General features: G+C 48.7%; 1 protein-coding gene across 1 annotated transcript; it reads left to right on the plus strand.

Annotated features, from left to right (window-relative positions):
- Positions 1-14: 14 nt before the first annotated feature.
- Positions 15-12,349, plus strand: LOC125104642 (dehydrogenase/reductase SDR family member 4-like). The gene is given in 11 exon segments (XM_047737287.1): positions 15-216; positions 1,310-1,487; positions 7,224-7,325; positions 9,343-9,413; positions 9,513-9,528; positions 9,530-9,565; positions 9,836-9,893; positions 9,896-9,928; positions 9,931-9,968; positions 10,387-10,442; positions 11,846-12,349. Coding segments are annotated over 11 exon segments (834 nt in total). The 5' UTR covers positions 15-85; the 3' UTR covers positions 11,961-12,349.
- The last annotated feature ends 53 nt before the right edge of the window (positions 12,350-12,402 follow it).

The following is a 12,402-nucleotide window of genomic DNA, read 5'->3' on the forward strand; positions in this document are numbered from 1 at the left end:
GGAGCCGAGTAAGGAGGAGGCAGGATCCTAGTTCCTCGGCTTACTGTGGTCATTACCTCCCCTGGGTGTGCCGCGAGGCGGCGCCATGCGGAAGGCGGGACTGTTGCTCGCTCTCAGCGGCGGGGCGTGGAGGTCTGTGCGGATGGCCAGCTCCGGGATGGCGCGCCGGGACCCGCTCGCCAATAAGGTGGCTCTAGTCACGGCGTCCACCGACGGGTGAGTGCCGGGGCCAGAGTCTCTGAGGCTCCCACTATCCGGAAATAGGTACTAACCCCTTGACCTTTGCTTCTCTGCCGAAGTCCTCAGTGGACCTCACTGCCGGGCAAAGTCTGACCCCCGAAGAAGGGAACAACGTGGTCGGCCTGCAGCGCTTCCGAATCCTCTTGCGTCGGCCCCACTTCTGCCAGTCTCCTGTCACCGCTGCCCCTGGCTCAGCTGCGCCCCACTTCAGTCTCCCGGGGCACTGGGCTGCCCCCGTCAAGTGGCCCCACCTAGAGTCTGGGAAGACCAAACACCAGAATTCCAAAACACTCCACAGATTTCAAAAAATCCTATCCCACGGCCTCCCTCGACCCTGCACATGTTCCAGACACCCCATTTGGCGCCCCTTTCCTGGACGGGACACAAGACCCATGTGTCCAGGTTTTTGTTTAGCTCAGTACATTTTGCCCTTGCCCTGTTTCTCACCCACCTCTCTTGTCTAGCCGTTTCTCGTCCCTGAAGGGCTTTGCTAAATGCCTGCATTACACAAATCTAAAGTAAAAATGTATGTGAAATGCTAATGGCTAATAACTGCAAAGTGTGGAACCCTTACTCCCAGGGGAGTAGTGTAAAAAATGGACATTTTTTACTAGAGACCCATCCTTTCACATACACCCCCACATGTAATTAACAACAGAATTTTGAGATGATGTAGACTAGTAAGGGAGGTATCTGGGGACAGGGGCTCTTTCGGGTGAGACGCTCCAATCATGCAAGTGGCTGTTGCTACACCCCTAGCTCCTTTCTCTCCCCTCAGACCCTGCAGGGTGTGGGGCCTGTCACTGCAGCGATCCCTGTGGAAGGTAATGTCAGTTCCTGAGAACCTAGCCGGCGGGGGGGGCCAAAACCCTAGGAAAAGTAAGTAAATGAGTGCTAAAACACGCTAAGCATGTCCATCTGTATGGTAACTGCTCTTTTACACATAATGCAGACTGGAGGCCCTGCAGAGGGAGAGCTGGAATTCAGACCTGGGCATTCTGACTGCGGAGCTCATCTCTCAACCACTTCCCCCTGTACTGGCCCTGATAGACCTCTCTCTCTGCCTCAGGATCGGCTTCGCCATCGCGCGGCGACTGGCCCAGGATGGGGCCCATGTGGTCATCAGCAGCCGGAAGCAGCAGAACGTGGACCGGGCAGTGGCCAAGCTGCAGGGGGAAGGGCTGAGGGTGATGGGCACCGTGTGCCACGTGGGGAAGGCCGAGGACCGGGAGCGGCTGGTGGCCACGGTGAGCAACAAGGGTATGGGCACAGAGCCAGGTGGTGGTGGAAGGGAGCCTGCCTGAGCCTCCTTTCCTGCTTTCCTAGACAGCACTGATTTGATGCAAGCCAGCACTATTAACTGAAACGTAACTGGTCGTTCTGCATACCATTCCACCCACACATTTTTACTGTGTGCCTTTACTATGATGTCTCTCAGAATCATCCCATCCCAGTCAGAGAATAAAAAACTACTCTAATGCTTCAACCCTGCATCACCAACCCTTAGGTTACCCAGGAAAACAGCTGGCCCTGGTTCTCCAGTAGTTTCCAATTTAATTGGGCAGATGAGAAAGGTAAATGCGATTGCAAAACAGATGTCTCCACCCACAGACTAATAATCAGTGTCCTGTTCTATAGCTTGTTGAGTCAAGTCTCTGGGAACCTCTTCTGTGAGGCAAGCTACCATGTTTCATCCACTAACGTTTGCTATTCTCTTTGTCCAGAGCCTTCACGGGTTATCTCTAAAGCTGACAAAAACCCAAGCAAGGCAAGGACTATTCTCCCGGTTTTCAAACATTCGGAACATTCCACTCTGAAAGCTAGAACAACGTCCCGAGGCCCCACAGCCAGTCAGAAAGAGCTATAAATCAATCCAGACCTGCCAAGCTGACTACAGACCACCAGGCATTTCTCCATTAGCATCAGGGCAGGTCTTTCATGCCCACTTGGACGTTAGTTTCAAAGAAAGTGTCAAAGGCAGTGTCAGAGCTGGAACTTGGCATCAGCCTTCCAGCAACACAAGAAAATATGAGTATCTGGTAAAGGAGGCCGCTCTTCCCTCAGGCTCAGGACATACACTTTATTACCTGGAGTAAAAAGGAGACTCTACCCTAGATGGAAAGTAGAGCAGACTGGAAGGCTGGCAGAAATAATTTGGTAATCATAGAAGAAGGGTTCCTTAAACAGTGGTAAATGGTGGTATGACAGGATAAAGTCATTCCGTGTGGGGGGAACCATTTAGCAGTGCACTGGGGAGAGCCAAATGTGTGTCCAAGAAAGTAACTTTGGGGTACCTGGGTGGTTCAGTCAGTAAAGGCCCTGACTCCTGACTTCAGCTCAGGTCATGATCTTGGCGTCCTGAGATGGAGGGCTCCAAGCTTAGCATGGAGCCTGCTTAAAATTCTCTCTCTGTCCCTCTCCCTTTGCCCCTTGCCACCTCCTTTAAAATAAATACTTTTTTTTTTTTTTGAAGGAAAGAAAGTCACCTTGTCTGGCATAGGCTGCTGGATAGAACCTGAGTTTGGGACCTTGATCCTGAGGGTGAAGAGAGCCTCTGGGATCCTGGGCCAACTGGTGACTAGCCATATGAAATGTGCCTAGCAACTTAATTTTAAAATCCTGCCAGGGAAACAACCTCTAACCCCTACCAGGTCCACTTACCCTGTCCTACAGCCCTGGCCCAGAGGTGGGGCTTGAGCTAGACCTCCCAGAGGGGGTGAGACTGGACAGATGGAGGAGTGACAGGGTTCCAGATGACCCTGCAAAATGAGCAGGCAGCCAGGGAGGGCCTGAAGGGGAGAGCAGAGCACTGTGAATCCACAGCAAAGAGCATGGGCTCGGGAGTGCCGGTGGAAAATGGCCTGGTGGGAAGGATAAGGGACAGGGGCTCCATAGCCTCCCAACGAAGGTTAGATGTTCTTGGAGGAAATAAGCCACACGAGGTTTTGAGCAAGATGAATATGGATATATTTGAAAAAGATAAACTTGCACCAGTAAGAGGATATATAAGAGTAGAAAAGACTCTGAGCCAAGGATGTTAGCAAGGAAACTGTTTCTACCATTCAGGTCTAGAGCAGCAGCAGTGGTACCAGAATGGATATGCCCAAGAGATGTTTAGTGGGAACCAAGCAAGATTTTTTTTCTTCCTAACGCAGTGTCAAGAAATGGGAAATAGGGGGCGCCTAGGTGGCTCAGTGGGTTAAAGCCTCTGCCTTCAGCTCAGGTCATGATCCCAGGGTCCTGGGATCGAGCCCCACATTGGGCTCTCTGCTCAGCGGGGAGCCTGCTTCCACCTCTCTCTGCCTGCCTCTCAGCCTACTTGTGATCTTTGTCTGTCAAATAAATAAATAAAATCTTAAAAAAAAAAAAAAGAAGAAAGAAAGAAAGAAATGGGAAATATGAGGGTTGAGTCAAAAACCACCTGTAGGGGCTCCTGGGTGGCTCGGTCCATTAAGCGTCTGCCTTCAGCTCACGTCATGATCCTAGGGTCCTGGGATCAAGTCCCACATCAGGCTCGCTGCTCAGTGGGGAGTCTTCTTCTCCCTCTGCCCTCACCCCTGCTATGCATTCTCCCTCTCTCTCTCCTGCTCTCTCTCTCTCTCTCAAATAAATAAAATCTTTAAAAACACACACACAGGGATCCTAGGTGGCTTAGTCATTAAGTGTCTGCCTTCGGCTCAGGACATGATCCCAGGGTCCTAGGATCGAGTCCCTCATCTGCTCTCTCCTCAACAGGGAGTCTGCTTCTCCTTCTGCCTGCTGCTCCCTCTGCTTGTGCACTCTCTCTCTCTCTCCCTATGACAAATAAAATCTTAAAACACACACACACACATACACACAGACACACACACACACCTCTCAAGTAATTTGTATAGCTAGTGTCAGGGTGGAGAATGACCAAGAGGGCACTCATTAGCTATTGGAGATGGGTTCTGCCTGTTGCCAACTGTTACCCTATAATGGGGAATGCCGCTCTTTAAGAAGGGTATCAGGAGCACCTGCGTGGCTCAGTCGGTTAAGTGGCCAACCCTTGATTTCACCTCAGGTCATGGCCTCTGGGTCATGAAAATGAGCCCCATGTGGGGCTCTGAGCTCAGTGGGAGTCTGCTTAAGATTCTCTTTCTCTGCGGCCTCCAAGCACACACGCTTCCTCTTTCTCTCTCTCAATCTCAAATAATAAGATAATTTTTTTTTAAGATTTTATTTATTTATTTGACAGAGAGAGATCACAAGTAGACCGAGAGGCAGGCAGAGAGAGAGAGAGAGGGAAGCAGGCTTCCTGCTGAGCAGAGAGCCCGATGCGGGACTCGATCCCAGGACCCTGAGATCATGACCTGAGCCGAAGACAGCGGCTTAACCCACTGAGCCACCCAGGTGCCCCAATAACATAATTTTTTAAAAGATTTTATTTATTTGACAGATCACAAGCAGGCAGAGAGGTAGGCAGAGGGAGAGGAAGGGAAGCAGGCTCCCTTCTGAGCAGAGAGCTGGATGCGGGGCTTGATCTCAGGACTCTGGGATCACGACCCGAGCCGAAGGCAGAGGCCTTAACCCACTGAGCCACCCAGGCGCCCCAATAAGTTAATTTTTAAAATGGTTACTATCCAGTGGCTACCTAATCTGAGCCACAAAGCTTCTCAAAGGCATGGGGGAGCAGAATCCAGATCACTCACTTCTCCACTTGACTATACTTTTTCTAAAAAATATGCCTACCCAAAAACAGAGCACCCAACTCCTAACCACTTTACAGTAGTGATCACAACAATTTAGGGCAGGCTTACAAGACACCTGGTGGTCATAGCGCCTTTCTCATGAATCTTCTATGGTTCTCTGTTCAGTCAAAACCTAGACTTCTCGGGGTGCCTGGGTGGCCTCAAGTGGGTTAAAGCCTCTGCCTTCAGCTCAGGTCATGATCCCAGGGTTCTGGGATCGAGCCCCGCATCGGGCTCTCTGCTCTGTGGGGAGCCTGCTTCCTCCTCTCTCTCTGCCTACTTGTGATCTCTGTCTGTCAAATAAATAAATAAAATCTTTAAAAACAAAAAAAAAAACAACCTAGACTTCTCGGGCGCCTGGGTGGCTCAGTGGGTTAAAGCCTCTGCCTTCGGCTCAGGTCATGATCCCAGGGTGCTGGGATCAAGCCCCACATCAGGCTTTCTGCTCAGCAGGGAGCCTGCTTCCCTTCCTCTCTCTGCCTGCCTCTCTGCCTACTTGTGATCGCTGTCTAATAAATAAATAAATAATCTTTAAAAAAAAAAAAAAAAACAAAACAAAAAAACAAAAAACCCTAGACTTCTCCCCTCTCTGAGCCATAGGCTCCCTGCCCCCAACCACACAGCCGCAGAGCAGAGGACCCATCCCTTTCTAGCTTCCTGTGCACTTCACTCATTGCAAGTCCATAGGCGAGACTTACACAGAGCCAAGGCAGGTGACTGGGGCTTGGTGCTGGGACGCCAAAACTTAGCACCAGACAGTATCGATACCGGTTTTAAAACCTTACGTGATTTTCAGTTTTGTTCAATTTACATGTTGACAACCCAAGCCATTCCTTCAGCAGTGTGGAAGCAACTGAGCTTAGCACCTAGTTAGCAAGAATAGTTAGTTAAAACAGGAACTAGCAGATGGTACACATAGTTAATAACACCCCTCCATGCGCCGAATCATGAAGCACAAAGGTGCTTAAGGGCCCATAGTGCTGCTCACCCAAGGCATCCAAATTGCCTGTTCGGGCCAATGTGTAGCTTCCTCTCAGAGCCCTGTTTTGCTGGCAGATTCTGTTCAACCACTCATTACTCTGGCACGTGCCTTCACCAACTACTTTCAATTTATTAGCGAGGTGAGATGTTGCCTTTCTTGGCCTCCCCAGTTTAAATCTTGGTTTCCACCTTGAATCTTCCATGCCTCCCAGCCAAAAAAAAGGGGGGGGGGGAGAAGATGACATCATAACTGAGTGGGAAACTGCTTTCAGCCCATGCTGGTGTCTTCCTCACCATGGCTCTTGCATAGCCAGTTTCCTAGTGATCCCAACTCACTTTCAAAGAACTCTTTAAGAATTAGCTCTGCAGCAGAAGGGAGACCGACCTCAGATCTGCCACCACTAACTGACTAGCTTTGTGCCCTCTGCAGATTATGTGGACTCCCCCAAAGACCCAGTGGAAGGCATCCTCTGTTCCTTAACCAGCCCTTATATGTCATTACTGAGAAATTCACTTCCCTGGACCTCAGCTTCATCCCTTGTGCCATGAGGACATTGGGCTGGGTGATCTAAAAAACCGCTCCCAGTGGTAACATTCTGTTGGTCTATCTAAAAGAGTTCCGGGGCGCCTGGGAGGCTCAGTCAGTTAACGTCTGCCTTCGGCTCAGGTCATGGTCTTGGGGTCCTGGGATCAAGCCTTGTGGTGGGCTCCCTTCTCAGCAGGGAATCTGCTCCCTTTCCTTCTGCCCCACCCCCCATTCATTCTCGGGCTCTCAGATGCTTTCTCTCTCTCTCTCTCTCCCTCAAATAAAATCTTTATACCAAAAAAATATAAATATAAATTAATAAATAAAATGAAACAGTTTCTCTATTCAGGTAGGTATGGACAGATTAGTTTGAGATCACAGTAACTCAGTCAAGGAGAACTGGACAGTAAGCACTTGGACAAATGGGGCTGGGACTTGGTGCGAAAAGTGTAAGGGTCTGGAAATGGATTTTGAGGTGGGACCTGAAGCAGTGAGAACAAAGGAGCTCCCCCAAAAGGGAAAGTATAAAGAATAAAAAGTCAGCAACAGCTCTGGTGGGGGGGAGGAAGAAAAGCCTGCAAAAGAAACTAGACCTGAAATGTTTAGCAGCAGAACTTAGGGTAGCTGGGGAGAGAGACGTTTCAAGAAAAAGAGGCATCATTTTGACATCATTCTGTCCTAAGAAGGAATTCTTTATCCACATTGATAAGTGCACCTCCCTTACTGACCTGCAGTCCTAATTCATACCTTACTCCTCTCTCTAGGCCGTGAGCCTTCACGGGGGCATTGACATCCTGGTCTCCAATGCCGCCGTTAACCCTTTCTTTGGAAACCTAATGGATGTCACCGAGGAGGTGTGGGACAAGGTGAGAGGGGATTAAAGGAGCAGGGGATAGGCCTCAAGAAACAGCCAGAACAAACTCAGGCTGCTTTTAGAATGCATTTGTCAAGTTCCTGGTAAATGTGAGGACTCCTTGCGATTAGCACGCACCTGGAGTGCACCTGGTAAAGGGCAGGTGGGGGGTGGCTTCCTCTCTCCTTGCCCGCCTTTCAATTCTGCTTCTCCCGAGTTTGGCTCTTCCGTTTGCTCCTGGCTAGCCTTCTTCTGCTTCACTCCCCAACTCTCTCCCCCCGCATGCTCATCCAGACTCTTCTTCCAGCTCTATTTCCAACAGAGACATGCCAGCTATCTGCCTAATAGCTAATACACTTAAGCTTACACAACCCCTGGCCCCTTTTCAGAGGCCAAAAAAGAATAATTTTGCATTAGCTGGAAAACTTTAATAGCTGCTAGTTAAGCAAAATGACCTAAGTTACCGCTTTATAACTTAAAACCTTTGAAAAAGACCCATGGCACTTTTCTTCTTAACTGCAGTGTCAAGGAAATATGAGATCCCAATGTCTAAATTCAAGTGTGGAATATTGGGTTTTATGTGAAGGTGCGTAATTATGTTTATGATATATTTCACACACCTACAGATTTTAATTATGAAGCCTTAATTAAAATATTTGTCTTTGTTTACTAAGGTTAATATTCCCACATGATTTGGAAATGCTAAATTTTTTATGATCTCCCCTGGTTTAGCTTTTCACTCTGATGTCATCAATAACTTCTCAGCACTGAAGTTTAAGGATACTAAAATATTATAGTTTGTTTATCAGTGTTTCACAGACATAAAGACCAAAGTGCCAAATGTGCTTTAGTGAGTCAGTTTCTGATTGATATTCTTTAAAGTAGAGAAACATCTTTCATGAGCCATCTGAATAAAGACCACATGAAAATCAGTTTTAAACCAAGTGATTTTTCTTTTTAATTTGCATTTTTTAAAATGTCACAGTACATCAAATATAAATTCAATGGCTGATCCTCGATTAAACTCTGGGTTTTTAAAATAAGGACATGTGGGGAGACAATTGGGGAAATTTTGTTAGGGACAACCTATTACGTAAAATCATTATTACCAATGTTAAATTTCGTGGTGTGATAATGGATGGTGGTATGTAAGAATGTCCTTATACTTTAGGAAAAATGCTAAAGTTTTACTGATAGAACACTGTGATGACTGCAACTTATCTTCAGTAGTTCAGGAAAAAACTGTACAGACACATGGATTAGACACATGGGACAACATGCGAACAATTGGTGAATCCAGGTAAACAATATCTGGATATCCATCATATTTCTATTTCAACCTTTCTCTAAAATTAAAATTTTCAAAATAATAAATCGGCATGGAGAGCTTGGTAGGGGCATATCCCAGCATGCCTAAAACAATGTAAATGAGAGTCATGCCTTTGTTTTAAATGATGGATGTGGGGTTTTGACTGGAGACTGTGTCCCAGCGGCCCCAGAAGTGCCCCCTCATGATCCCACTTTCCAATAATGGCCAGCCAGACAGCCCATCCAGGAGGGCCAAAAACATCCGACTCCTTAAACTCAGAAGCCAGAGAATGTTGGAATGACTCTGAGTGCCTGAGGTCAGGCCACGTTTTCCCTGGGCAGCATGGGCCACTCTGGAGTGGAACCAGTAGGCCAGCCCACTTCCAAGTTCTCCTAGTTGGGAGAAACACAGAAAATGCCAGCTCAGATCCAAAGAGGACCTGCTAATATAGGCCAAATCATGTGCAGCTGGTTAGGTAACAAGAGGGACCAGGTTCCTTTCTTTCTCACGCAAGCCTAATGGGTCATTCTCTAGCTGAATATGCCAGTGACAGGGGGCTTCTCCCTGGGCTTCAGCTTCTGCTTTTGCCATGTCCAGGTAAACCATCTCTGAGGTCTGCACCGGGGCCCCAGAAACATCCCAGGAACCCCACCGTGAGTCCTCATTGCCCTGCCTTCTCCAGCTCTTCCCTCAGCTCTTTCTCCTTCTCTCTTGGTTTCAGATTCTGGACATTAACGTGAAGGCCACAGCCCTCATGACAAAGGCCTTGGTGCCAGAGATGGGAAAGCGAGGGTACAGACAGTGAGAGGTGAGCCTGGGTGCAGTGGACCTCATGTGGGCTGAGGGCCAGGGTTCCCCACTGAGAAGAGGGTCAACTCTCTTCTTTTCCAGAGGCGGCTCAGTGGTTGATTGTGGCCTCCATAGGAGACTACTCTACGTTTCCTGTAAGACCCCCTTCTTTGCCTACTTCTATCCCCCCCACATCGTGCATTTTTTCTACTCCCCCGTCACCCTAACAAGTGTATGCCCCCTTTGGAATCACACCACCAAGCCCCTTCCCCACGAAATAGATGCATTGCCTCCAAAAAACCCCTAACCTAGGGGTGGTCACCCACAAGACAGTTTTCTGGCTCCTTAGAGATGCCCTATTATCTACTCCCTATCCAAAAATGAACTGGAAACAAAGACATTAACCACCTCTCTCCTTTCCCCAGGGCCTGGGACCCTACAATGTTAGTAAAACTGCCTTGCTGGGCCTCACCAAGAACCTGGCAGAGAGCTGGACCAAAGGAACATTAGGGTGAACTGCTGGCACCGGGAAGCATTAGAACTAGCTTCAGCCAAGTGGTGAGGACCGCAAGGACCCCAAAGGGGCATCTTCCTAGACAGCAAAAGCCCGTATCTTCTGCCCCACCCCACCCCAGGCTTTTCAACATTCCCCCTCCATACCATACATCCTCCTGTCTGGATCAGACCCCACGGGCACCTTTCTTGAGGTGTGTGGTAGAGACCAGAATTCAGACTCTGCTCACAACCGTTTCCATATCTCCTTAAGTGGATGAGAATTGGGGAGAGCCAGCAACAACCTCACTAGCACCTGCAAAGAAGACAGTGGTAGGGAGCAACTGGGAACTGAGGAGGGCTAGAAGTGGAAGAGGCCTCCCTCCAGCCTTCCTCTCAGTTGCCATGAGGGCAGCACTTCCTCCCCTCTCTGACCCTCTGTCTCCTCTTCTGCCACATAAAAAGATGTCCCTTTTTCCTGCAGTTGTGGAAGGACAAGGAAAGGGAGGAGAGCATAAAAGAAATCATGCAGATAAGAAGGTAAGGCTGTCATAGGGGAGGGTTAGGAAGGACAAGGATGAAAGGTCCAGTCCCTCACACAGCCCACATCTCACTGTCTTTTGGTCCCACAGACAACACAAGCATGTGCTCTCCTGCCACAAACACATACTTTGCAATCCTTGTGTGCTGCATCACTACAGTGGCACATGAGAGGGGCCCACTTCCATTGCAAAAACCAAAGAGAGGCTCCGGCTTTCAGCAGAGCACTGCTCGAGGAGAAGCCCTGACTCCTCTCTCCACCTGGCTGTGGCCTCCACCTTCAGCCATCTGTAGCGCCCAGGGACCAAGACCAAATCCATGCTTTTTTTTTTTTTTTTTTTTTTTTTTAGTTCCCCTTGAGTAAAATGCCATGTTTCCAAAGCTCAGATGGACTAAGGCCCGAAACTCCCCTTGCAAAGAAAACTCACCTCTTCCCTCTTCCCCACAGGGCTAGCCAGACTGCTCAGGCCCCTTTGGCTCCTTTTCCTCTAACCTCCCTGCCTCTCTCCAGCTTTTGTCTTGTCCATCTTGTCCCCTCAAGGACACATTCCAACAATGCCTACTCTTTACTGGTCCGGACATCCCAGAAGCCCTCACGTACCCCGCAAGCTGCTCTCATGCCAGGCATGAGCTGCACACCTAGTTCACAACTCATTAACAAGTTGGGGTACTGTCATCCTAGAGCCCCGGTGAATGTCTGTGCCCATGCTTCTTGGTCTTGGGTGTGCACTGGTCCAGTGTAGGACCTGGGCATCTTTTGGGGGGCGGTGGGGGGGAAGGAATTTAAGCCTCCTAGATGATGACAGTGTGCAGCTAGGATGGAGAACCACACTAATCCAGGCCTTCTAGGTTTGAGGTCCCCACTCTACCCACCTCAGAGCGTCCTGTGGCAGTTAAGGTTACAGCATTCCCGAACTACACAATTATGGATACAAATCCCGAGAATTAGCACATTCTCCCAAAATGAACCTAACTTTAGGGGCCAAAAAGAGATTCCTAAAAAAGTTGTCTGTGAGTTGAAGCTACACAAATGCAGTGACTGAAAACAAACTGTTTACTGTTTCACAGACTCCCTGACACTTGAACAGTATACACACAGGCGAAACAAAGTTGCTGCTCACCAGTGTATCTGTATGACTTGGGATTCTGCTGTCCTGAGTTGTCTGAAAAACAAAAATGTCTCCATACTGTTTGAATATAATATGTGGTGGGTTTTGCAGGATGCAGTATTTACTATAACAGCTTATCTTCACGCTAACTCTATTTGACTGACAGGAAGCTTGTATACTGGTCCTGGATAAATCACCTGATACTTTTTGATTAAGCAAATTCATTCCCTGTGGGCCAGTTCAGGAGCTGACTGTTGAATTTTTACTCCCTTCCTTGTTGCCCCTCTTCCCCAGGATAGGCAAGCCGGATGAATGTGCAGGCATTGTGTCCTTCCTGTGCTCTGAAGACGCCAGCTACATCACTGGGGAGACAGTGGTAGTGGGTGGAGGGACCCCATCCCGCCTCTGAGGTCTTGGAGAGGCCTCACCGGGGTAGAGATTGGGCTACAGCTCCTGCACTCATCGACTAGCCTTTCCCACCTCTGCCCAATATACTGCTCACCTTACACCCCACCCCACCCCCCAAATCAGTTCCACCCTGTGAAAAGATCCAGCCTTCCCTATGATCAAGGTATGGTCTTGGGATTCGCTCTGTTGCTGAAGCCTTGAGTAGAGACTTCCCCTGAGAGCAGAGGGCAGGCCTGCTGAGAAAGCTGAGTCTATGTTGCCAAAAAACAGTACTTTTTTTCCTGGACTTGGGGGAATTTGAGGGAGACGGGTTTGAAGGAAGCTGGGTGGAAAATCAACAACTTGCAAAGAAAGATGCAAATAAAATGCAGATGATCATGTTGCTTTGAATTGGTGTATTCATTTTTCATTATGGGTGATACTCTCGGCCTCACACCCGCGGG

The sequence above is a fragment of the Lutra lutra genome, chromosome 7 (assembly GCF_902655055.1).
Source record: "Lutra lutra chromosome 7, mLutLut1.2, whole genome shotgun sequence".
Lineage (NCBI taxonomy): Eukaryota > Metazoa > Chordata > Mammalia > Carnivora > Mustelidae > Lutra > Lutra lutra.